General features: G+C 42.7%; 1 protein-coding gene across 1 annotated transcript in view; it reads right to left on the bottom strand.

Moving 5' to 3' along the window:
• vwc2 (von Willebrand factor C domain containing 2) overlaps window positions 1-17,594 on the bottom strand; it is a 31,249-nt gene extending 13,655 nt beyond the window's left edge. The window contains exons 1-3 of the mRNA XM_020709822.2: window positions 17,078-17,594; window positions 4,627-5,360; window positions 3,304-3,433 (exon numbers count right to left, since the gene is read on the bottom strand). Coding sequence (XP_020565481.1) covers window positions 3,304-3,433; window positions 4,627-5,280 — 784 coding nt within the window. The 5' untranslated portion in view covers window positions 5,281-5,360; window positions 17,078-17,594. The remainder of the gene's footprint in view (window positions 1-3,303; window positions 3,434-4,626; window positions 5,361-17,077) is intronic.
• Window positions 17,595-24,612: the final 7,018 nt, after the last annotated feature.

Genomic DNA, 24,612 nt, shown 5'->3' with positions numbered 1-24,612 from the left:
CTGGACGATGGAAGAGGAACATTGATGACAAATTGAGGAGACGGATAGTTGGAACTGTATCCAAAGAGCCCAGAACAACCTCCAAAGACATTAAAGGTGAACTCTTAGATCAAGGTACATCAGTGTCAGATCGCACCATTCATGGTTGTTTGAGCCAGAGTGGACTTCATGGGAGATGACCTAAAAAAGCCAGACTGGAATTTGCAAAAATGCATGTAGACAAGCCACAAAGCTTCTGGGAAAATGATGAGACCAAACTGGAGCTTTTTGGTAAGAAACATCAGCTCTATGTTGGTAGACTCTCCAACCAAAAGAACACTGTCCCTACTGTGAAACATGGAGGAGGCTCAGTTCTGTTTTGGGGCTGCTTTGCTGCATCTGGAACAGGGGGTCTGGAAGTTGTGAAGGTAACATGAAATCTCCAGATGATCAAGATATTCTGGGTAGAAATGTGCTGCCTAGAGTCAGAAAGCTTGGTCTCAGTCGCAGGTCATGGGTCTTCCAACAGGACAACCATCCAAAACACACAGCCAGAAACCCCCAAGAATGGCTGAGAGAAAAAGTGTTGGACCATTTTGAAGTGGATTCTATGAGTCCAGATCTGAATCCCATTGAACATCAGTGGAAGGAGCTGAAACATGCCATTTGGAGAAGACACCGTCAAACCTGAGACAACTGGAGCAGTTTGCTCATGAGGAGGGGGCCAAAATACCTGTGGACAGGTGCAGAAGGCTCATTGATTTTGACTATTTAATTTTCAATAAATTTTAATTTATTGTTACTTTTGAACGTTTCAAGTCATTTCAGTGAGCATTGTGGACTTTCTTTCTTTAACTGAGGGGTAACAACTATTTTGTCCACCACTGTAATTTTTGGACTTTCGTCAAGCCACTTTAGATTCATTCACCTACACACCGATGGCACCAGAACTGACAAGACCCTGCCCAGACCACCAGTGCCTTGCACAAGGACACTTTGACATATGGGGAAGCAAAGTGAGAACCAAACCTGGGACCATCACTCTTCCTCTGCACCATGACTGCCCCACGACTGTTGGCTAACAGGGTTGTGTAAAATGAAATACAGTTGTCTGACTTCATGGTCCTGACATTGTTTTTAGCTGTTTGCCTGTCATTTGGTTTTGAGCACCATTGGACATAAGGAAGGACATGTAGGCTAGTTTGGTGCACACCAAAGTTAATGTCCTTAGATCTCACGTGTCAAAATCAAGGCCCGGGGGCCAAATGTGGCCCTCCATGATATTTTATGTGGCCCGCGAGAGCATAAAAGTTTTTATTTTCTTAGAATAAAAAGTAAAAATTGGTGTGTATTTATTCATATCTAGGGGGAATTGGACTTGAAATATTGGATTTGTCAACTATACATTAGGACTTAAACACCGTCCATATGACCTAACCTGACAGAATCTAATTTAAAAGGATTTATGCTAGAGTAGCAGGCAAACATATGTTTCTATGCAGCTGTAATTGTCACTTTAAAAAGTTATAATAGATAAATAATGAATTATTTAACATTAAGCAGTAGTTACATTTATTTTTCATTACATTTAGTTACATGTAAAGTTAAATCTGGCGCTTTGAGGACAGACACTATGCTGATGTGGCCCTCGGTGAAAATGAGTTTGACACCCCTGCCTTAGATGGTTTGCATTGTTTAGTTAGGGTAAAAGCTCATCTGACTTCTGCTGAAGATAAACTAACTGAGGGGCTAGTTTCTATTTGGAAATAAACCCTGATGCACTTCAGTGACAGTGAGAACCGGAAGAGATCTGCAGAGCAGGAGAGAACTGAAAATAAATTGGTAGTATAGGATAGAATTAGGGTTAGGTGGCTAGTCAATCAATCAATCAACCAGATGCCAAATAATCAAAGTCAGAAAAAAGCTACAGTTTAGATCCATCAAAATACAAATGACAGGTTGAATTTGCTTTGTGGGTAAATCTTGTGCAGTAAAGAACGGAATGCATTTTTCAATATTCACCAGCTGCTTTCCTTCCAGTCAGTTTCTCTCTGACTTCCTGACATGGATGGCTCTGTTAATACAGTAATCTGTGGTAATCACAGCACAAAACACAAAAGATATATCCTGCAATAAAAAAGTAAATCCTCTTCGGATTTGGTGGGACTCTGAAAAACAGAGGCAGGCAGGAGGAAGAAAGGAAGGTAGAGAAAGAAAAAAAAAGAAAAAAAAGAAAAAGAAAGGTAGAGGAAGAAAAAGAAAAAGCAAGACCATCCTGTTTTCCTAAAGATTACAGCGAGCAGCTACTATATCATTCAATAAAAGACATTTTTTTACCTTTTAATTACAAGAACCAGACTTATAATTTGAAGTTGGATAGGCTTTGATGAATAGCTAGTCATGACCATTTATTACAAGCAAATGCTAAATTTGTCATATTTGGAGGGTAATTAAAATCCAATAAACAGATGGTAATAAAATGCTGAATGGGGCAATTAAAAGATATTTTCATGATTTGATCCATTTATTTATGTTGATATAATATCTAGTTAGAATAAAGATCTGAAAGTTAGTGTAGGCAAAACACAGACTTTCAACATTTCTATTGCAGTTTAAAGTAACATGAATAGCATATTATATATATATGCTATATATAATATGCTCCTCACACTTTCCATCATAAAACAGAATTAATGGTTCCTTAATCTCTGATTCAAAAATACATGTATGTGGGGCTGGAATTTTCTATTTTCATGCAAATTGTTTGCTCCTGTTCATCTCAGACAGCTGCTTTAAGATTCCAAGTCACAGATACATATCGCAAGTCATCATTCTTTTTGCTGAAGGAGGCAGTGCTGCTGACATTGCCATGTTGCGTTACACTCACACAAAGAAAACAAGGGGACATAATCTAGGACACGCTGTCGGGAACCATCGCAAAGAACTTCGCTTAATCGACTGTGAGATGCAGACTGCCTCCTGCACGGACAGGCCAAAGCTGTCCAGCCAACAGGAAACACGAAAGATCCAGAGGAGACTGCAGAGCCTGTCAGACTGAAGATGACACCTGAGCCTATTCTTTACAACTAAACAGCTCAAAGCTTGTTAACCCTATTTTCTAGCAGAATTCATTTAAATAAATCCAAGCTGATGTGGTAAGATACTGCAAACACTGCAGGCCAGCATCCCGCATGCTTCGCATCAGCAGAATCAGTGCTGCGCTACTTCATTTCCTCAGCTAAAGCGCTCTGTGGCAGAAAGATCTCAAACCCACAACCTCCATTAGGAGGCTTGTGTTGGAGGCAAGTTTTTAACACATCTGACCGTTTTTGCAGATGGGACAGCATTGATTGGGTTCATACTGGGGGTCCACACACTCAGTCTGAGGACAAGCTGACACAGAGCACAGCACCTCCCCACTGGGCTCGCACCGGCACTTCTCACACGGAGACACCTGGAAGAGAACAAGCAGTGTTGATTAACACCTACAGACAGTTAATACACAGAAACACCAGCAAATAACCAGCAGACTCTCCTCACTATCATTGTGTCATTGAAACACAAACATCACAGCCTGACCAAAGCAGAAGAATACAATGCAAAAGTCAGGATGCTCTGCTAAGGGGCTGATTCTGTGTCACAAAGACACATCTATGGGGAACCTTCAGCTCTCTCAATTTCACTGCCGATAAAAGCCTCATTTTCAAAAGGGCTTCCTCAAGGGACAGAGGAAGAAATCAATGAAAATGAGAATCTAAAGAAAGATGCTTTCAATTTTCTTGGTGCACAAACATAGTTTGAAGGCACTTGACCATCCAAGCATTCTTGTAAGTCCAAGAAAGGAGGAAGACAAAGGCTAGCACTGACAGGGCCCCTTTTGATTCACATTCAGCCACGACAATACTGGGTTCATTTTTCTGCTGCTTTTTCAGTCTCATCATACTGAGAACACAAAGGTTAATCCTGCAAGCATTGCAGAGGCTTGTGCGTGCACATGGTGGTTTTCTGTGAAAAATGGAGAAACGTGCCACTTCATTCACTATCCCAAAATGTAGCAATCAAGCACAAAAACCAGCCCGTCGTGTACTTTCAAAGCCCTCTACCAAACTCAAAAGCTGATGTATGCAGCTTGCAGGAGTGGAAGTCCTGCAGAATTCCCTCAGCTGAGACTCAACAAAGAGATGTTGGAAATGCTGCCAGTTAGAAGAACATATTTTATATTAGTCTCAACCATCTGGCCAGAGACTACATAGATAAAAAGCCTTATTGGGTCAGTAAAATGTATTAAGTCATAAGGAATGGAATACTAAGACAGCAGTGCAATCCCGTGTCCAACCTTTCACAGTAGAAGCAGGGGATAAAAGCATTCAAGGCTCTGTGTCTTTAGCATGTCTGTCTGTATGTGCATCAACAAAGCCAGAATGGAAAGGCTGCTGAAGCTGCATTCAACCTCTGGTAATATTCTGTGTGAGAGGAAAGACAAGTGCTGACCTTTGCCATTATAAATCTGCCTGGATGCACACTTGCATGCAGTAAGACTGGCTCTCTTGCTTATAATATCCTCCACAGGCGGAAAGGACTGTTCTGTCAGCACTTCTATCAAGTTCAAGCATGTCAAAAATGAGAGAATAGAGTTAAGTAGCCCACCTTAAATTCTTCCAGAGAGGCGTAGACTTTGCCCCGAAACTCACAGTAGTTCTTCTTCTCCCTGCACAGCGGGCAGCATTGGCTGGTGTCCACTTTAATGCAGCGAGGGTGAACCTTGGGACATTCTGGCTTAGTGCACAGAGGTCCCTCATCTGTGCAGAGGCAAGGGCACGTTGAAGGGCCCGGTGTGAACTGCTCGCCGATGGCAAACACATATCCGCTCTCATCCATGCAGCCTTTCCCCCTGTAGTCTGGGTAGGCATACTCATCAATGGCATCCAATGAAAGGGTAACATCACTGGTGGGGCCCTCGTCTATTTGGTTCAGGCTGTCCTGTTCGCTCCAGAGCTCTGGGGGTTTCCCCCCTTTAGATCCTCCCCTTGTTAGAGGGCTAAAGTTTGGCTTGGCATTGTTTAAAGCTGTCCTGTTTAGGCCCAGAACATTGATCTCCTCTAACTGCTGCAGTGCAGTGTTTTCTGGTGGCTCCTTGGGCGCCTGTTGCTCCCCATGTTTGTCTTCCCTGGCTTTTGTCAGAACCCTTTCAAGATGACCTCGACTCGCAGGTAAGGTGGCTATAGGGTTACAAAGACTGAAGCTCATCAGGAACCCAAGAACAAAAAGAACTTCTGCTGTCATGGCAACGGAGTGCAGCATCTCTCCCCACCACCAGTGAGGTGGGAAAAACACCTTGGCTCACATAACACACTTCACATCTCAGGTGTAATCCAGTCCATCTGGAAAGAGAAAATGAAACAGCGGTTATCTTGGTTTCTGCCAGATGTGGGCTTTGTTTTATTTAGCCTCTGGAATGAGTCAACTCAGAAACTGCGCTTCATCGTGTCAAGCAAAGCTCAACAGAAGGTGAGGCTTGAACTGGATCATCAGGAAAGGAACGGTCACAAGGCTGTTAGGAAAATCAATGAGGCTACGCACTGTAACACCTCCCTGCATCAATCAGTCACTGCAGTGATTGAAGGAAAGCGGCCTTGGAGGGGAGTCAAACGACACTAAACGCCTGTGCCCCCCCTATGAAGCAGGGATCAATGTGGGTTTTTCAATGCCTCACAGTTCACCGCACAAAGAGACATTGATCTGAAAACAAAACATGAAGCCGTTCTGGAGAACCAACTTCTACACTGCCATAAGAAGACTGCAGTGTCAATTTCAAATTCAAGTAATCGGCTTTAGCTTTGGGAATCGCACCAAAGCTCAAAGGCTGCATCTTTTCTGTGCACAAAAGCCAAAGTGGATCTAATTCTTCAAATTAACAGACGGCCTTTTTAACTCATCAAAACTGTTTTGCTTTTTTCTCCTGCCTAACTTTATTCTCATGCATGTAAATTGTTTGCCATGCAATTATTCTTTGCTTGTGGTCTGTTTTAAAACTCCCACTAAAGGTCCTGCAGTGGCTTGCAGTCATTTTAAAATGCACTATATGCTGTGGAAAAGCTTAGATTACTCCTTACTGAGTCACCTAACAATTAACTGTTTGGGAATCCTTCCCCTTATTGATTCATCTGTCAGTGAACCTTATTTCCAGGACCAGGATTGAAAACACTGAAAGATCATCAGAGTGGAAGCACCAGGAAGAGTGTAATTGTGGAAAGAGAAGAAGAACAAGCATTTCTTGTGTTTCAGTCAAAGGAAATCAAAGTCTCTCTGTGTGGGTAAGTCACATTCTGATATTTATGAAGTCAGGATTCAGAGGGAAAGAAGATGACGCTCGTGGCACATCTGAGATATTGGAATGTTTTTCTGTTTCAGGGACAACCTTTGCTGCAGCTGTGGAAGATGGAGGAAGCAGGACATGGAGCGGCGCAGCAGAGCCATTCCCACCCACATCCCATCTGACTTATTATCTGAATGAAACATCATTTTCTTTATCACATAATGCAACTTATACCAATAATCTCTATGCATCAGTTTACCAGATATTTTTCTTTTATACCTTAGATGGAAATAAGCAGAGATGTTGCTTTCTTTATGGATAATAACAGCAGAAGCTTGGAACGTCATTGGCAGATGACCTTTGAAGGATAGAATGGAGATAGAAACTGCTAGAAACTGAAAGAAATCAGACATTAGATTAAAACCAAACTTTCAGAAGTGTACTCTGTGGAATCTGATTTTGGCAGCTCTATGACGGCACCTGGTTATTAGATTTTAGTTTAAACAGACTCGTTCAGGGTTTTTGGTCAGTTTGACCTCTGCACGTTAACAGCTGTTAACTGTTACTCTAATGTTGCTGCTCTACTACATGTGCTTTCTCGCTGAGCTCTGACTAGTCGTCCAGCTGGATGTTAACCGACAGCAAAGTTGTGTTCAATGACAGGACAGATGACAGCTTTTCTCATTGCAAACAAATTCTTTCAAAAATCAACAACATATTTGAGGGTCTAATCTGACCTAAATTCACCTCCAGGAAACTTGAAGAAATTTGTAGTTCAGTCTCTGCTCACTGAGTGAAAGCTGCTGCTATCTTTATCCTTAATGCCAAACGTTTTCTTGTCTTTTCTTCGTATCAGGATTTGAAAAGCATTTGGGTCATGGCACCTATTTTACTGACACAAAGGCCGATTACTAATTGTGCAACAACTTTTAGTGTGATAGTGTGATTCTTCTGAGTTGTGCGGATGCTGAAGACAAAAGTTCATGAAATGGGACCATGGGAAGAGTCCCCCAACCGGATAAAAAAAAACTCCTTTAGTACCAGCTACAAACTGAAGAAAATGTTTAAATTAAGAGCAATTTAAACCCAGCTTCAGGCATGCGTCTCCTTCACAGACAGATCTGGTTCCTTACTGTCTTTTTTTTATCATGTGTGAATGTTTTTCTCCTCAAGTGAAATAGTTCCAAAAGCAGGAATGTCTTCAGACAGAAATGTTACTTCCACTTTACAGTTCTGATGTTTACCTGTGTTGACGTCTGTATCATCTCCCAGATTCATATTTGCTATGTTTTTTTTCATTTCCCCAAATCAGTACACGGCCTGACTGTGTGTGTCAGACCCCACAAAGAGGTGACAGAAAAATCTGATCTGGCATCGAACGTGCATGGATCCTCCACCACCTTCCTGGTTAAATCACATCAAATTAGAACAAACTGTAACTCGGCGTAGATTTATAAAGCTTTGTTTCTGCCCTCACCACATAAAACCTAGTGATTGTACAGTGGCAGGCAAGCTAAACTAGTTATAAATGAAAGTCAAGACGGTTTCAGAGAAAACAGATCAAATTCAATGTCTCTTATTGATGCAGTGGAAGAAATCACAAACACTCTGCACACAAAAATGCAGCTGGAATTGAATTGACTTAAAAAACTATTTGATTCTCAGTCAAGTGTATGGGATAAGAGGAGTGGCGTTAAGTTGGGTCAAGAACTATTTAACAAGAAGAAAACTATTAAGATTGATGAATAGACATCAGAGGCCAAGGAGATTCGTTGTGGTGTCCCACAAGGATCACTTCTGGGCCCGCTGCTATTCAATCTTGACATCAATAATACATTCGATGTTTGAAAACTTTTAAAACTCATTATTTGCTGCTGACACAAATATATTCTATTCTACAGACAATCAGAAACTTCACAATGCTGTGAATACACAATTAAATAAAATAACATGGAGAGGTTAAAATAAACTATCCTTGAACTTGAACAAAACAGAAGTCATGTTTTTTGATAATTATATTGACAAAGCTGTCATGGTGCCTCTGGCAGTCTACTGTCCCCCTCTCCTCTCTGCTCTGCTGATTGGAACCAGCTGTGGACACTCACCTCATCTACCTCCAGCCTTCATAAGGAGATCCTGCCCCAGCATTCATCGCCAGTTTGTTACTCCTAATGGTGCTTAAGTCTGGTCGCCAAGTTATGTCTAGTTGTCTCGTTACCTTGGTACTTACCTCGCTTTGTCGCTTCAATCTCAGGTTTCATCACCATGAGTGTCCACCTGGAATCCACATCTCTACGGGCTGCCGTCCGCCTCACTCCAGCGACGCTTACTCCTGCCACGCCACGACACCGGCCAAGAATAATGCCAGTCCCCAAATCCGTCACCAAGTCTCGTGTCCAGTTCCGACGCCATTGAAGTATCGGCAAGACTGCTTACTCCAATAACCATCATTCTATCCACGAACTCTTATACGTCATTACCTATCCCACCTGGAAAAATAAATCTGTTAACTATCTACTTCGTCTGAGTTTTTTTCCGGCTTCCAGCATCTGGGTCTGCCATGTCATACGTATCATGACAAAAGCAGAGCTGTCAGTTAAAATAAACAACGTATCAATCAAAAGCATTACAGAAAATCTAATTTTTAGGGGTTGTTACTGACAACAAACTAAGCAAACTAAAGTGTCAAGTATTTCAAAAATAAATAAATCCAAGTATTTATTAGAATAAAACTGTAGATATTTTACTGCTCTTTAATATTTCCATATTACACACTTATTATAAAAGTTCACCACATCCTCTGTTTTTACTTCCAAAACGAGCCGTCAGAATCGTACATAAAGCCGGTCCTCTTGTTTGTACAAACTTTAAGGATTCTGTGGTTTAGTTTGGTCATGTTCTTCTTTACCCTTTGTCAGTCACACTAGTTTTAGGATCCACAGCTGTCTTCATTTTAGTTAATTGCCCTCAGGCTATAAAAGTGTCATCTGTACTGTGCTGCTCTGACATCTTTTTGTTTAAGAGCCAGTGGGAAAACATTACCATGCAACATCCAAAAGCAGTTCTAAGAAAATGAAAGAGGCTGGACTCAATCTTCTTCCTTGAAACGTTTGACCGCTCATCCACGTGGCTTCGTCAATTTTCCGTTAAATCTAGTTGTTTAAATCCAGTTGAGTGGCAATAAGAGTTTCTTTTGTTTAATATTCTCCCAGCCTTTAATAATGTTTATGTTTAATGTCTTTTTTTCCTGATTAGAATTGGCTTTTTAAAATTCTGTATTGTTCCGTTTCACCATCTTTCGGATTAAAATCTGGCCAATCACAGCAAATCCAGTTTAGAGGATCAGATGGAAATAAGAGTTTATAGTTGTGCCTATAAGTTTACAACCTGGGAGAAGGTTGTAAACTTTCACCAACACGGGTCACATGGCTAAGAAGTTGTCCATTAACACTTTATTTTAAAATCTTACTTCATACTGTATAAAGGACCAAAACGCTTTTCGGACTTTGAGCCCCTGCCCCTCTATGATCGTGTGCAGGAGGATAAAGGTTTTTTCATTCACAGCTGGCTATAGTGATGGATAAAAATGAATAAGTTTAGTTGGAATACAGACAAAAAATGGACTGAAGCAGCATCTCATTGTTTCCAAGTTGACATTTAATTGTATGTGTTATTGATTAAAAGTCGGCTAAAATGTTCTGACACACCAGAGTTGTAAATGTGTGGATGTTCTTATCACAGGGCTGAGGTTTGTAAAAGTTTGCGTTTGAAAATTTTAAACATGTTTTCTGCTGTTTGACTCGTCATGTTTGAATTGAAGAGCAAAACTTTCACATCCTTAGACTGACAGCTGAAAACACCACAAATGCACTGTCCGTGTTATTTCTGGAGTCAGTTATTGTGTACAGTGTATTGTTTTCTATCAACGAATATGATTCTTTTTCCTATTTTTCGGATTTCAAGATTCCTTCTACTATAAATGTTAAAACTAAGATTATTTTAAGCACAGCTGTGTTTTGACTTTATAGGAACAACTGCGATTTTAGAGCTGCAGTAATACAAACTCTCGCAATTTAGCAATAAAAAGATTAGTTCCAAATGGAGAAAAAACAGACTATTACTTCAATGTTTTTCTTTTTTGTTGCTTTAACTAAACGGTTCTTGACAGATTTTTGGATTTTCCCCCAGACTTTTGCCGATTGATATTCATTTGGTGGTTATTTGGACTCTTGCAGCGTCCGTCGTCAAACTGATGGGAAAGTGTGGAAACTGGGATAAAAAGTGGCTTCAGCAAATGTTTAGCATAATTCACTGTTTGTATTTTATAGATAATTCTCTGCAAAAAGATGAAGAAAGTTGTTTTTCCAGTCAAAGTTAAGCTTTTCCTTTTTCCGGGAAGTGGGTGTTTAAGTGTGTGACAAACATAAATGAATGGTGACTCGTATTAACATGGGATGTTTCTGGTCGATGGTTGTAAACAGAAATATCTGAAAGAACGCAGGACTAATTGTGTGTGGGCACAGAGAATTACTAAAGTTCCAACTGGTGTTTATAAAGAAAGCTCAGATCCACGGCAGAAGTTTCTAACGCATTAGAAACTCATTACACACAATCTGAAGCATAACATTTGAATTTGTCATCGTCTAAACAACAAACCCTACGTTATTCAGCTGCTCTCAGACTTAAATCTTTATTGAACTTTTTTAATTTCCTTTTTCCTTTATCTTTTTTGTTTTTGCAAATTCTGAACACCAAACTGGAAGATAATGTGGAGGGACAAAGAAAAAGGTGACCTTTAGGCAGACTGCTGCTGCGTTGATGTGGAGGTGCTGAACTGGGTCTGCAGAGCTCTAAGAGGCATTCTGGAAGGGAACTGAAAACAGTTTCCAGAGATCTAAAGTAGGAGGAAATACTGTGCTTTCCTGGTCAGGGATGTGCGTGGGTTCACTTGAGCCGAGAAAAACTCTGCTCGGAAACTTAAACTCCGTCTTGAGCAGGTGAGCACAGAGAATGGCTCTCAACGGACTTACAATATTTGCGGGCTGGATCTGGGTGCAGAACAGCAGCTGGACGGGTCAATACGATGAGCGCTGAGCACGTTCTAATTCTACTTCACACAAACTCAGTCTCAGAATCGCATTAACCAATAAAAACAGGCCGGCAGGCATTGCCTTATGTCGCAGTGACTACTTACAATCCTTAATTCCTATCGGATTTATCAAGCTGCTCGTATTAACATCAACAACAAAGAGTTTTATAGTTTAAGCTTTGAATAAAAGATCGGTGCCGTCACCATGAAAGGAATGTTCTCTTAAATAGAACAAATAAAACTCCAAATGTGGACTTAAGAGGTGTTTTCCTTCAAAAGGTTACTCACCTGAACTCCTCTCTGCTCTGCTGTCTGACCTTCCTTCAAGTTAGAGACGTTACTTTTGTTTTCAGCTTCTATGCAGAGATTTGTCTAAATATGTATTTATGGTTTTCAAGCTGCATTTAGTCAAACTGAACAGACAAGCTCATTCACTCCAAACTTTTACTATGTTACTGGCTCTGTTGCCATGACAACAATCCTTCTATTGCCCACCATCACCCAGATTCCCAAACCACAGACATAAACCGGAGCCCCCTAGAGGAACCCACAAAGTGATCCCAGCAGACCTGCAGCCGCCCCCACAGGAAGTCCACCAGAGAGTCGAGAGGGGGGCCGATCGCTCCACCCAGGAGGAGGGCGCCAGAAAAAGAGTGATGAGCCAGAACAAGGCCCCAGGCTCAGGTCGCCCCCCCTAGTCATGTGGAGAGGGGAGGGAGAAAACATTTGTAGTCCGTTTTATAATCCTTAGTAGGATAGTGCCGTCCTGAACCATAACATTTATTTTTCTTTCTTTTTTTGCCAACATTAAAGTAAACTTTTCCTCATTATGAACATTTTTATTATAATAAACATTTTAAGAGGTTATTACTTTGATTTACCATCCGTAGACATGTCCTGACGGTAAAACGCTATAGCGGAAGTGTCGTTGTATTCGGTTGGGTAGCATTGACTGTATTTGAGAACTGGACGACTGAGTGGCCCCTCCCCCCTGGCGTTCCAAACAGGAAATACCTGCTGGCTCCAAGGAGCCGAATCCCAAAGGTTTTTAGAGAAATCAAGAGCTGTTACTCAGTCATTCTATTGGTCAGAGGAAACATTCTTGCTCTGATCCCTTTTTTTTAACATTTCTTGCTAATCCTATTTTTTTCTGTTATATTTTTTCTTTATCACGGGAGCCGGTTTAGCTGGTGCTGGTTTGCGGCGCCTTCCGTCCGTCACACCAGGGTTCGAATCCGGGCTGCTCCCTATTCCCTTCTCTGCTTCTGTGCCGGTCCCAAGCCCGGTTAAATTGAGAGGGTCGCATCAGGAAGGGCATCCGGCGTAAAACATTGCCAAGTTAACCATGCGACTCGTCCTCGAAAGAGAGGTTGTTTCGCTGTGGCGACCCCTGATGGGGAAAGAGAAAGAAGATATTTTTTCTTTATCGTGAGTTATTCAAGTTTTAAACTGACCAATCAGATGCCTCAGTAAAAGCATGTTGTTCCCGCTGGCCCCCCAACGCCCCCTTCCCCAAAAGACTAACCATCTTTTTAACTAAACATACTAATGACAAATATACTAGTGAGTCTAATTTAATCGTTTTTTAAATATGTGTATATCTGGGAAAAAACACAAGGCAGTTTCAGAGAAGATCAATATTTAAATGTGATGTTCTTTGGCTCAACTTATGGTCTTTGAAAAAATTCAGATGTGATTTCTGATCCAAATCCTTTTAAGAACTTCAAACTAAATACTCAAAATATCTGGTTTGGCTGTTTTGATTTTGAATAGAGAACATAATGACTTTCCTTTAAATACATGACATGGAAATAGGACATCTGTGCTGCTGCCACAGACCTGAAACCTCCAGAAGAAGAAAGGTTGAAAATAGAGAACTGAGATCTAATATTTTAGACACAACAAAGATTTTCAGATTTAAAAGACAGTAGGACATTAGAAAGGTTATGTGAAGACATGTCCAACTGTCTATGGAGAATGTTTGTCATCTTACTAATGACAGCAGGTGGCTTTGCTGTTGAACACGGATGGATGTTCTTTGTTACTGTGGCAACCGCTGCTTTAGTTTCAGCAGGTCTCTCGTCTGCCTCCCCTCTTCTCCTGCTGTGCCCCTTCCCTCCCTCCTTCCCGGCTCCATCATTGTCCTCACCTTTTTTTCTAAAAGCATCTTCAAAAGTACTTCAGTGAGATCTGGCCTTCATAAATGTTCCCATCCTCGTGGTCAAGGAGAACAGCTGTGGATTTTTCTGCGCTGGAGTTGGGAGAAGCAGAGCCAAACCCCATCTAGTTTGTCTTGTTCTATGTTTCCGTACTTTCATGATGTTTCTACGTCTGATGATCCTCTCACACTCCCTGTAGACTGTTGGTCATACAGCAAATATAAATGACAAAACCCCCTTCAGTCTAACAGAAGTCTGAATTGATAAACATTTCCTTCCTAAACCTTCCTTCATTTTATTGTGTCATCTGAATGCACCAGAAGGGACGACGTTTGAAATGAAGGTTTGGGCTAAAATTCTAGCCCACTTTCCAAAGATTAAATGTGACCGCTTAGAGTAAAGAGCATCTTTAGCTCGGCCAGGTAGAGTTGGTGACAAAACTAAGCATCTACGACTTTCATCTCCAAGCCTCAGCTGTGGTTCTTCACTTGCTCTTCATGGTTCCATGATCATTCTGCTGTCAAAGACACCTTAAAGATCCTCTGTCATGACAAAGATGGAAAGAGTTTCTTTCTTAAACTCTGGCTTCCTCTTAAGCTCTGACTGTCAAAACCTCAGTGGGCTTGTTGTGTTTGTAGAAATCTGCACATTTACATTTATTTTTATGTCCAATTGGGAACAAGAAGTCTGTCAAAAGGCCAGCAGAAACCAAGATGCTATTGCTGTTATTTCGATGACAGTGGAGTATCTGGACGGGTTCTAAGAACCACTTTGGGCATTTTGTGGAGGTTTTAAATTCACCTGAGTGATTTGTCGATAACTCTTCAAAGGGAAATTGACTCTTTAGACACTACCATCTTCAAAGGACAAAATTCTTCATCAGCTATCACGGTGCAATTCCAAATGACTGAAACAAATGCATCGCTACGTCCGAAAGGTTTTCACCCAAGACACACCTGCAAACATCCAAAGGGATTTTGAAAATGAAGAGCTAGCCTCCCTGAAGAAGTCTGAACATTCTGGAGTCTGGTGGGAATAACGGCGGCTGCCTCTGTTATTCCAGCCCTGAAAAGCAGTCACTGGGATTTCTATGGTTGATCTTTTTTCAGTGTTCTTTCTTTTTCCATACCATGTCTGCATTTCACTCTATTTACATTTACAGACCTGCATGCTGCAGTCAGAACAAAAAAAAACACTATTTTTAATTGATTTACTTGAATATTTAACAATATAAAAGTGTCATTCTGCTTCCAAGTGAAACATTTCAGTGTGTAGAAGGACAAAGCCAGAGTAACGTCTCTGGGGTATTAAATGGAGCTCAAACATTAATTATGTCAGGATGGAGGGTAATGTTCTATATTACTTTGCCTGCAAATGGCTTTCTGCCACGTAAGTTCTACTCCATCTGTGTGGACAGAGCCTGCATCACACAGAGTTTGCATCTGCAGTTTCATTCTTCCTTATTGGAGAATAAGGAGATGTTTGGTTGTAATTGTGTGTTTTGGAAGCTTCATTAAAGTTACCTGGTTTCAACCACAACCCTTCCCTGCAGACTGGTTCTTAATGATGCATCATTAGACGGTGACTGACCACAGCTCAAATGAAACAGTGCCATGCAGAACGGCAGATGTTTCCAGCATTCATTCACATTTCTGAAGGAAAGCTGTTATGTTACAAGTGACGCTTGTCAACTGTCATAAGAGTTAGCGCTGGTTATGTCTCACCCTGCATAGCAATACTCCTGCTTTGCTGTCCTCCATCAGCTCTCACATATTTGAATCATCTGACAGTTGTGAAGTTGCATTTTATTGTTCTATTCCCCACCATTAATATTACATATTGACTTTGAGGACTGAGCGTGTTTCCTCTGACATTTAAATGTCTCTGCTTGCAGCATCAGACTGAATGAACTCAGCATCAGCAGCCGCTCCGTCATTAGAGTGGCTGCAGCTCTAAATCCATCCGTCAAAGGCCAAAGTTCTCGTTCCAACATGCAGCCAGAATGACCACTTGAGTGCAGCAACAATGTCTAATCAAGCAGGGCTTCAACCTGGTTGCAGAGTCCCCCTTCAGGGATGCTTAGCATCCCGTTGATGTCTGACTCATGAATGTTGTCATTTTTATTCCACAGCACAGTGAATCTGGACAATCAGTCCTGACACCAGAATCTAAGCTTTGAGTTTAGCCTCGCCTTGACAAACACGCTCCTATTATTCATACAGATAGACCTGGCATGGCTTCAAATGCTTCTCCCTGCTTTCATCTTTGATATCACTCAGAAAGGTCTCTTCCAGGGAGGTTGATCGCTCTGACAATGACACAATAAATCTGCAAGCAGGGACTGATGCAGAGGAGCAGCACAAACGTGTCTCTTCATTTGAAAAATAAAGGTAAATAGAAAGCAGTGAGGGAAAATACTTCCTGTTTGAAGGTGATGGCACGCACAGAGAGAAGCTGAATCCATTTTTCAAACGGAAACTGAAGCGGATGTTGGTCTGACAGAATTGCTGTAGATGTCAGAGAGGAAAACTGTCTCCTCAGGGCTGGAATTAACTCAGACAGACAAACATGCCCTCACCAGAGAGCACAGTTCATTTACCGCGCATTACAGATTCTCCAACTTCCACTGTTCCAGCAAGCCAACATCTAAGACACACAGGGACTCCAAGCATTTACTCTGAGCTCCACTTCCATTTCTGACAACGCATCACAATCCCACCTTAAATGTTTAGACAGTGGTGGCTAGTGGGGCTGGACCTGAAGAGGACGGCTTTCAAGCAATCTCCTTTTTATTCTGACGGACAGAATGAAATGATGAAGGCCAACGAGGGCATGAAGAGGCACGAATGCAAGATCCAAGAGCATTAAGCCATCTGCCATTGAGTAAAGACTGCTGCAGGGATGTCTGATTGAATTTCATCTTCACACTGTAAATCTGGCAAGTGACCCAAATCAGATGAAAGTTTACAGCAACATGTTACGCATAAAAACACTGAGCACTTCTGAAAAACTGTCCTAAAATCTTAGGCTTGTTTGCAGAAGAACAGGCTGCACATTTGTTCCTGCACAATGTTTGTGTGAAGAGTGCAAACAGGCATGGCTGTTCCAGCATGCTTTAAGGAACAGGATGTGATGGATCGGCATTCGCTTCAACTCTCAATCAACACACACCAGAGAGAAAAAAGGAGAGACGTCCACAAATCTCCCTTCAGTCACTTTCTAATGAAGCCATTCATAAAGATAATTCCACCTGCCTGCTATGCTAAATGCATAATGTGCTGGTGTTTCTCTGAGACCTGCACTGACATCATTTAGGAAACATCTGCAAACATCTGGGATTCCACACAGTTTGCTGGTTCTCTGCCGCCTCCACAGGTGCACCGTCCTCCTCAGCTTTTTAATGCTTTACTCAGTTTTCTGCAGCTGAGACGTGACAAGAAGCTCCGAGGCTGCTAAGCTGGGTTTAAAGAGCAAAAGTTCATGAAAACGCAGAAAAATGACAGAATGAAGAAAAGCGTCATGCTTCCGACTCACCTGCGATCCTCGGCGTCTGTCCGGATCCGCGTGCGCGTGAGGCAGCCTTCGGACCGAGCGGTGACAGCAACAACTGCTGTGCGGAGAAGGGATGGAAGCCTTCGCGTTCACAGCCGCTCACATGCACAGCGTCCCGGGGCACGCGCAGGTCAGCGCGCGCTGCGCGTAACTTCAGTCTGCACCGCGGCTGGAGGACAGCGCCCCAGAGTCCGGCGGTGTGGCTGCAAAGATGCTGATGTCCCCGCCGCACACCGGCTCCACAGTCTCCCTGAGAGGTGGGGGCTGTTCGGAACCGCTCTCTGACTCCGGCGGCCACTAGATGGCGCTTCGCCGACAGGAACCACAGAGTCAATTAGTGAGCCAAACTGAAATTTCACTGACGTGATCACGTGATTCACACTCTGCTCTGATGAACCGCTTTACCCCAAGAAACAGAATCATTAATGAACATATGTGTTCATTCGTGAATATATTGTGTTTATACATACCTGCACTCCTTTACGTGAACTTAGATTAGAAATTAATGTGTCAGTGAATATTAAACGGCTTCAAAGTTGTTGCTCATTGGCTGTTTTTTATTTCTGTTTAGCAAATTCCTGTAACTTTTCTCTGGAGACCACAAATGTTGGTGTTTTAGCATTAAAGTCGGATCATCGTGGTTAAAGCGTTCCCATTGGTCTGTTCATTCTCACCATGGTGTTACTCTAAAAACGTGTCGTTTTCTAGGACAGTTTCTGCAGAGCGGCAGGAGTTCATCAGAAATTCACCTCTGAGTTGTGGGCGGGACTATTTGGGTGGAGTAAGCCCGCCCCCATTTCCCATCAGTCATCTGTCCACACTCTCTCCCACTAGCTTACAGCCCCTCAAAACCATAATTTTAGTGGTGCAACAGAAACGGCAGCAATATCATAGCTATCCAGCCATCTAGTTCAGATCCAGATTCCACCTCAGACCAGGAAAACAAAGTCGTCCATAATGCATCAGAGTGGGGCGGAGCAGAGAGGATGTGGCCCCGCCCATCATACCAAATTCCATCTTTTTCAAACTGTATTATTTTCTGCTCCTGATTTGGATAAAGGAATACTCAGAAATGCAATTTTAAGCTTCTTTTTCTTTCTTTATGTACTCCATCATCAGAAAAAGGCCACAATCACATGTTATAAAACACAAAAAAGACAATTTTCATCATAGTGGGTCTTTATAGTTGGTTAGTTATCTGGGGAGGGCAGAGGTCATGAAAGGTGCAAATAAATAAAATCTATTCTTATCTGGACTCTTAGAATAATAGATGGATGAAGTGTCTTAGAAAGCTTTCAGACATATGAAGCTATAACGTCAAGCAGACAGCTGCATAACCACAGAGCGGTTATCTGATGCTTTACAGAACCACTAATCGGATCCACTGCAGTTCATAATGAAGCCCAGTGGGACATGTCAATCGCTGCTTTCACACGGATCACAAACATATTTCAAAGGGACCGCTCCAATAAGGTCCATGCATTCTAAAAGATTATCTTTGGACACAGCACCAAAACGTTTCAACCATTTTTCACACAAAATGTAGTCAAGCACAGACAGGTTTGCCAGACTGCTGCAGGAATTTGGCACCACTGCTTACAAATTGTGACAAAGTTTCAGAAGAGAAATGGGTTTGTACCCCAACACCTATGTTTGTGCAGAAATGCATGGTGGCGGTCCGCTCCACACCCGCGCTGTGGAAGGGAAATCATTAATACAGCATTAGAGGGTGGCTGTGAACTGCTAACTGCCGTGGGCACACATCAGCATCACGCAGCACTGTTCTCTGCAGCCACACCTTCCCTGAGGTTGAAATGTCATCCTTCACTGTCATTACATTTCTCCCCCATTAACTATTGATTCTCTCCACCTCAGCAGTTGGAGCTCAGCTGTGGAAATGGCCCGCATGCCTCAGTTCCGGTACTTTACAGAGCAGGCAGAACAAAAGTGCCCAGCTCGGTGTTTTTGTGCTGGAAATGGGCAGAAGTCGGCTTCAGAGAGGGGCGGGGCCAAAGCAGGACAGCAGGAAAGGCAAAGCTGCGCCCCACCTGCCCATTAGCTGCATGCATGAGCGAACTACAACAGGGTTGAGTAGATGCTTTTCCTTTTTTTTTTATTCCCATGGGAAGTTTGCTAAAGCACGAATATTGAATATTCATCAAACTGCAGGTTTGCTTCTGTTGTTTGCAGAGAGTGCAGTTAGGAAGACCTGTTTGGGCTCTGCGCCCTCAACAAATTCATTTATGCATTTGTGTTAGCCTGCTGTGGGAGAATTGTCTGGCCAAAGCATGCAGCAGAAGAGCTGATGTTGTCTCCTGAGCATCTCTGTGATTTTTAGCTGTGTGTTTGTGAAATTCATCTGAAGAGGACAGAAGGGTTTTGGACTGATAAGTCTGGCTGTGGTTTTCCTTCCGATCAGACTGAAACATCGACATTCTCTTCTTTGAGGAAACAAAAGTGTCTTCAGACTTGACTTTCATTCAAACGTGTTTTTTCTTATTTTACCAGCTGCTCACTTTTTCTTTGAACAGGTCATGACATGAAGAAAACAGAGTATCAGAGAAATTGTCATGGTGCCTCTGTCAGCTTCTCCCCCTCTCCTCTCTGCTTGGCCACTGATTCATCACAGCTGCGTCCACTCTACTCATCAACCGACCAGACCTTCATAAGGAGCTCCAGGATCATCACTCATCGCCAGTTCGTTAACCCTGATGGTGCCAGTCTAGTCTTACCTCAGTGTTCATGCCAAGTATCTTAGTCATTATCTCACGTGTCTCTATCCTGTGTCTAGGACTCTCATGCCCACGAGTGGACGCCCCGAATCAGCTACAACCGAGCAGAACTTCACCCGAAGCTACCAACCTCTCCACAGAGCTTCATCCAAACGCCAAGCCTCTAGCCCGAGCCACAGCCGAACCTCCAGCCACGTCAAGAGCCGCAGCCGAAGCTTCCCTCTCATCGCGTGCCTCCGCCGAACCGCAAGTCACGCTTCGGAAACCTCGATGGCTCTCCTACCACGCCGCCCAACTGCCACAACTAAACCACTTATCTCTGGAAAGAAATAAATTCCATTGCTTACCTTCATCTTCCTCCTGTCCTCCTTCCGGGTTCCAGCATCTGGGTCTGCCTAGTGTAGTTCGGCATGACAGAAATAACCTCCTCATGACCCAACACGTCACGCATGATGTGAAAAAAGCCGGATACGTCATCGGCTGCAGAGCAGTCAGAACCGTCGCCTCACTGTTGAGTTTGCACCTTCTTGATCCATAATGCTTTGTCGTCAGGGTTGACCATATGGTTCTCCGTTTCTGCCTGTCGTGCCACAGACTTGGTAGCTGAGATGGACCCCATCAAGCCCCCGAACCACTCCCAATGAAGATGAAGGATGAATAAAAAAGCTTTATGAGAACTTGATCATCTGAAGGTCGATCAGTTGGATTTACTTCAGACTCAGAACCTGAACACCTTGCGGGCCTTAGCTTCATTTATTTCCCACAAAAATCTGTACGGCTGGTTAATTGTGGAGGCTTCCAAATAAAAGTACAAAGACTGTAAAGTCAAAGCCTGGTCCGAGTCCAAACATGTTGGTACTGTTCCTTAAAGGATGTGGATCTGTGGAATCAAAGAGGCGTGTTGGTACAGACACGATGGAATCGATTGTTGACTGCTCCATTTTCTTCTCTGTGAGATTCTCTGGTCCTAAATCTCATTCAGCTCATTAAAGTTTCACATTTTACATCCTGACTGCACAGCAGCACCTGAGAGCGCCTCACTCAGTCCAAGTTTGAATGGAAGGAGAGAGGATCCCTGAAGTAATAATAATTCTTCAACTCCAGCTAATTAACAGCAACCAGTTCCTTGTAATGCATGGAGTCGGAGCTCCGGGTTCTGTCCAACAGTGCAGGGACCATAAGTTCAGCTCGTACCTAACAAAGGTAAGGGGAGGGCGGAGACGCATCAGGGATGTTTTCAGCCTGTTGATTAGGCTTTTTAGAAACAGTGCAGAGTTTATCGCAGCAAGGAGGCAGTGGATGACGCGTCACAGTCAAGGATCCATGTGACTTAATGCCATGTTTGAGATTTCCTGGAGATCAGCTGCTTGTTTCTCAGGCTGAGCAGGTTTGGCTTCACCTGCAGCTCCTGTTCCTGTCAGTCCTGTCAGTCACATGACCTTTTGAATGAAAGCGTTCATTTTGATGAATTATCATATTGTCTTGTTGGGTTGTTTGTTAGCCTGCAGTGTTTTGGTTTATTTATACAATTATTTATCCGTTACATCAAACTTCCGATTCTCCTTCGTTTAGAAAACCGTTTCATGGCAGGAAGACGGATTTTTCCTTTAAGACTATAAACAGTCAACCGTATGTAGTTTCTGTCTTATTTGGCTGAACATTTCTCCATTTGGTTGGATATCTCACATGTTCAGTCTTTATGTGTGTATATTTTAGTTTAGTTTCACTTCGACGCTCAAAAAAGCCGGTCAGGAAAGATGTTCTGCCTGCCTTTTGAAAGAACTTTAGGTTTTCTGGGGCACAAATCGTTTCAAAAAATGAAAGTTTCATCATTCTCACTGAATTAAGGACAATTTACAACATGATGCAGTTAACAAACATATTCTCAAGGGAGACTGTCTGTGATTACCAAGGAAAATAAGACAAAGATCTTATCAGAACACAGGACAGTTGTTTTCCTGCAATGAATTCACCCCCAGAGACCACTGCCGTCTTAGTAACCATCAATATATCAGGATGTAATCCATTAAGCTAAACTTTCACATGGTCTTTTGTTAATAAGAGGCTTTTTGCATTTATAGGCAGAAAGACCAAGTTTTACTGGAGCAAAAGTCAATCAAAGGACAAATTATTTAGACCTACATCTTCCAGGATTTCCAGGAGTGTATGTTTTCAAAAATTCAGAAAGTACGGGATAAATATTGTGAGAGATGTAACCGATGTTCCCGATAAATCCCGATCCTGCCTCTGGCTCATCTCTGGCTCGTCTCTGCTCTGTACCTGACCGTTTACCTCGTCTCTGCTCCTGCTCCTACACCTGGCTGTGGTTCCTGTCTCCGGCTCGACTCGCGCCTTTGACTGTCCCCCCAACCACGGCTGGATGAAGCTCGTCTGCTGGACTTTTATATATGTAGTTGTAGATTTAGATAAGTTAATTCTTCTCTAAGAGTTCTGGTAAATCGCCTGTCCGTCCTGGGGGAGGATCCCTCCTTCATGTGGGCACCCCTGAGGTTTCTTCGTTTTTTCCGGAATCCGTTTTTTTTGGGAGTTTTTCCTTACCGCGAAGGGGGGTCTAAGGGCAGGGATGCCAGTATAGCTTAGTCAGTTTGTTAGTTCATTTTAGTATTTTCCTATTGAACTCTTTGTATTCATGATCCTTCTGATTTCATGTTTTACTTCGAAGCCTATCGAGACGACTGTTGTTGTGATTTTGGGCTATACAAATAAAATTGAATTGAATTGAATAAATGATTTTCCATTTAAAAGCAACACAACACCTTGAAAAAAAACGTATAACATGGCACTAAAACATGAAAACGACCACAGAGGAGGTGGGTGTGAAAATGAAAAAATACAGTTTTTGGCATCAAACAGGACAAGGTCTCTGTTTGATATTTGGTTGGAGTCTGAGAGACAGGCAGGTTCAAAGCTAAAAGGTCAGAGCCTCAGGCTGGGAACACTGCACCTGACTAGGTGGATTAAACGTCTGCCGGTCTGGTGGTGTCAGAAGTCAGAACTCTGTCTCCCCCTCTGGTCACCAGTGGGAGCCGTCCCCAGAGTTTCTGCTAAACTGCAACTCCCAGCAACCCCAGCGCTCACTTCCTGGATGCTGCACACCTGACTGTCATTCATTCATCAACTACAGCATACTTAAGCACTGCAATGAGTGAAGAGCAGTGTGAAGTTTTGTTTGTGCCACTCTGCCGGCATTACTGAGTGTTATATCTGGACCGGATCTTCTGTCTTCTGACCCCGCTTCCTTGCCCGGACCCTCACCTGGATCCTGACTACGCTGTCTCTCCTCTGATGATCTCATGCCCGTTATTGACTCCTGCCACCCTGATTTAGCTTTGTGGACCTTCAGCAGAGTTATTAACCCTCCTTCATTTGGAACCAGCCATCTGCCTGTTCTTGTGACAGAATCCTTTGCCAACCATGGATCCAGCAGCAGGAGTTCCTGGCCCAATGAACCCGACAGGGTTTGTTATCACAGTCACCAGCTCCAAGGTCTGAACTCCGCGACCGAAGCCATCATGTCAACCCGCCTGCCAGCAACACATCCGCCGCGACTCCTCCGGTAACAACGGCCGACTGCAGTAACTAGAGCAACTCTCGTTCACGCACCGGGCCAGAATGGCGCTTCTGGACAAATTTAACGGGGACCCGGAGCAATGCGTGGGGTTCCTTATGCGGTGTGATCTGTTCCTGCGCCAACAATGAATTATTATCCCAAGATGGCAAACTGTTGCAACTGATGCAGAATAAAGATTTGATGTTTTTTTTTGTTTTTGTTTTTTTAAATACTGATTTACCTTTTTTACATTTATTCATTGAGTTTTGTCTAAATTGTAGTAAATTTATTGACTGCACTGTAATGTTCACGTTTAGCAACATTGTTGTAAAAGCAGATAAAGTTTTATGTCAGAAAAAATTGCTTGATACAGAAAAACCTCTAAAAGTTTGTCAGATTTATAGGAGAAATGTGGGATTTAGGCCACACATTCAGCACAGCTACTTTTGTAAGGCAAGTTTCTGTTTTCAGTTGAAGAAATACAAAGTCAAGGCTGGCGTTAACCCCGACCTTTCAATTAAAAAAAAGGGGGGTTTTTATGCACAAACATAGTATTGTGCATAAAACCCCCCTGAAGCAGTCAGACTGCTGAACTCCGGTTGATCACTGCACCCCCCCCCCTCTCCATGGACAACAAGCTAATTCCCAAGTGCAATATCACAGGGCTGTGCAATGCTTAACATAACATACTGTGCAATTGAAAAATACTTCTGTGCAATACTCCGTAACAGTCTGATATTATATCATTATTGATACTATATTTATTTATGTCTGAATGTAAACGGCTGGCCCGGGACCAGAGAGCCTTATTTCGTTTTATCATGATAAAATGACAAAGTTTCCTGATTCCTATGAAGACATCATGTCATCCTGCTTAACCTCACAAGGGATTAAAGACACGTGATCAGACGTCTGGCAGACCAATGCTTTAAATCCTGAACTACACTGAACCTAAAGCAGGACTGCATACTACCTCACTGCACACCGGAAAACTGGATCTCTGTTCCATCTGGACAGTTTAATGAAGTGTAGGCCCGGTTGTCACCTCGCTCCTGCTTCCAGCAAATCTGTCTGCTTCGCAGCCTTGCTCTTGAGTCATGCCCTCTGGTGCCTCCATCCCATCAAACAAGAGATCCATCTTCAGAGCGATGTTTAAATGAAGTAGTCAGAGAGCAGAGAAACCCCCCCCATTAAGAAATGCAAAAAACAACCAA

The sequence above is a fragment of the Oryzias latipes genome, chromosome 15, assembly GCF_002234675.1.
Source record: "Oryzias latipes chromosome 15, ASM223467v1".
Classification (NCBI taxonomy): domain Eukaryota; kingdom Metazoa; phylum Chordata; class Actinopteri; order Beloniformes; family Adrianichthyidae; genus Oryzias; species Oryzias latipes.
Note: the sequence above shows the minus strand (reverse complement) of the source record. Positions and strands in the feature narration are given on the sequence as shown.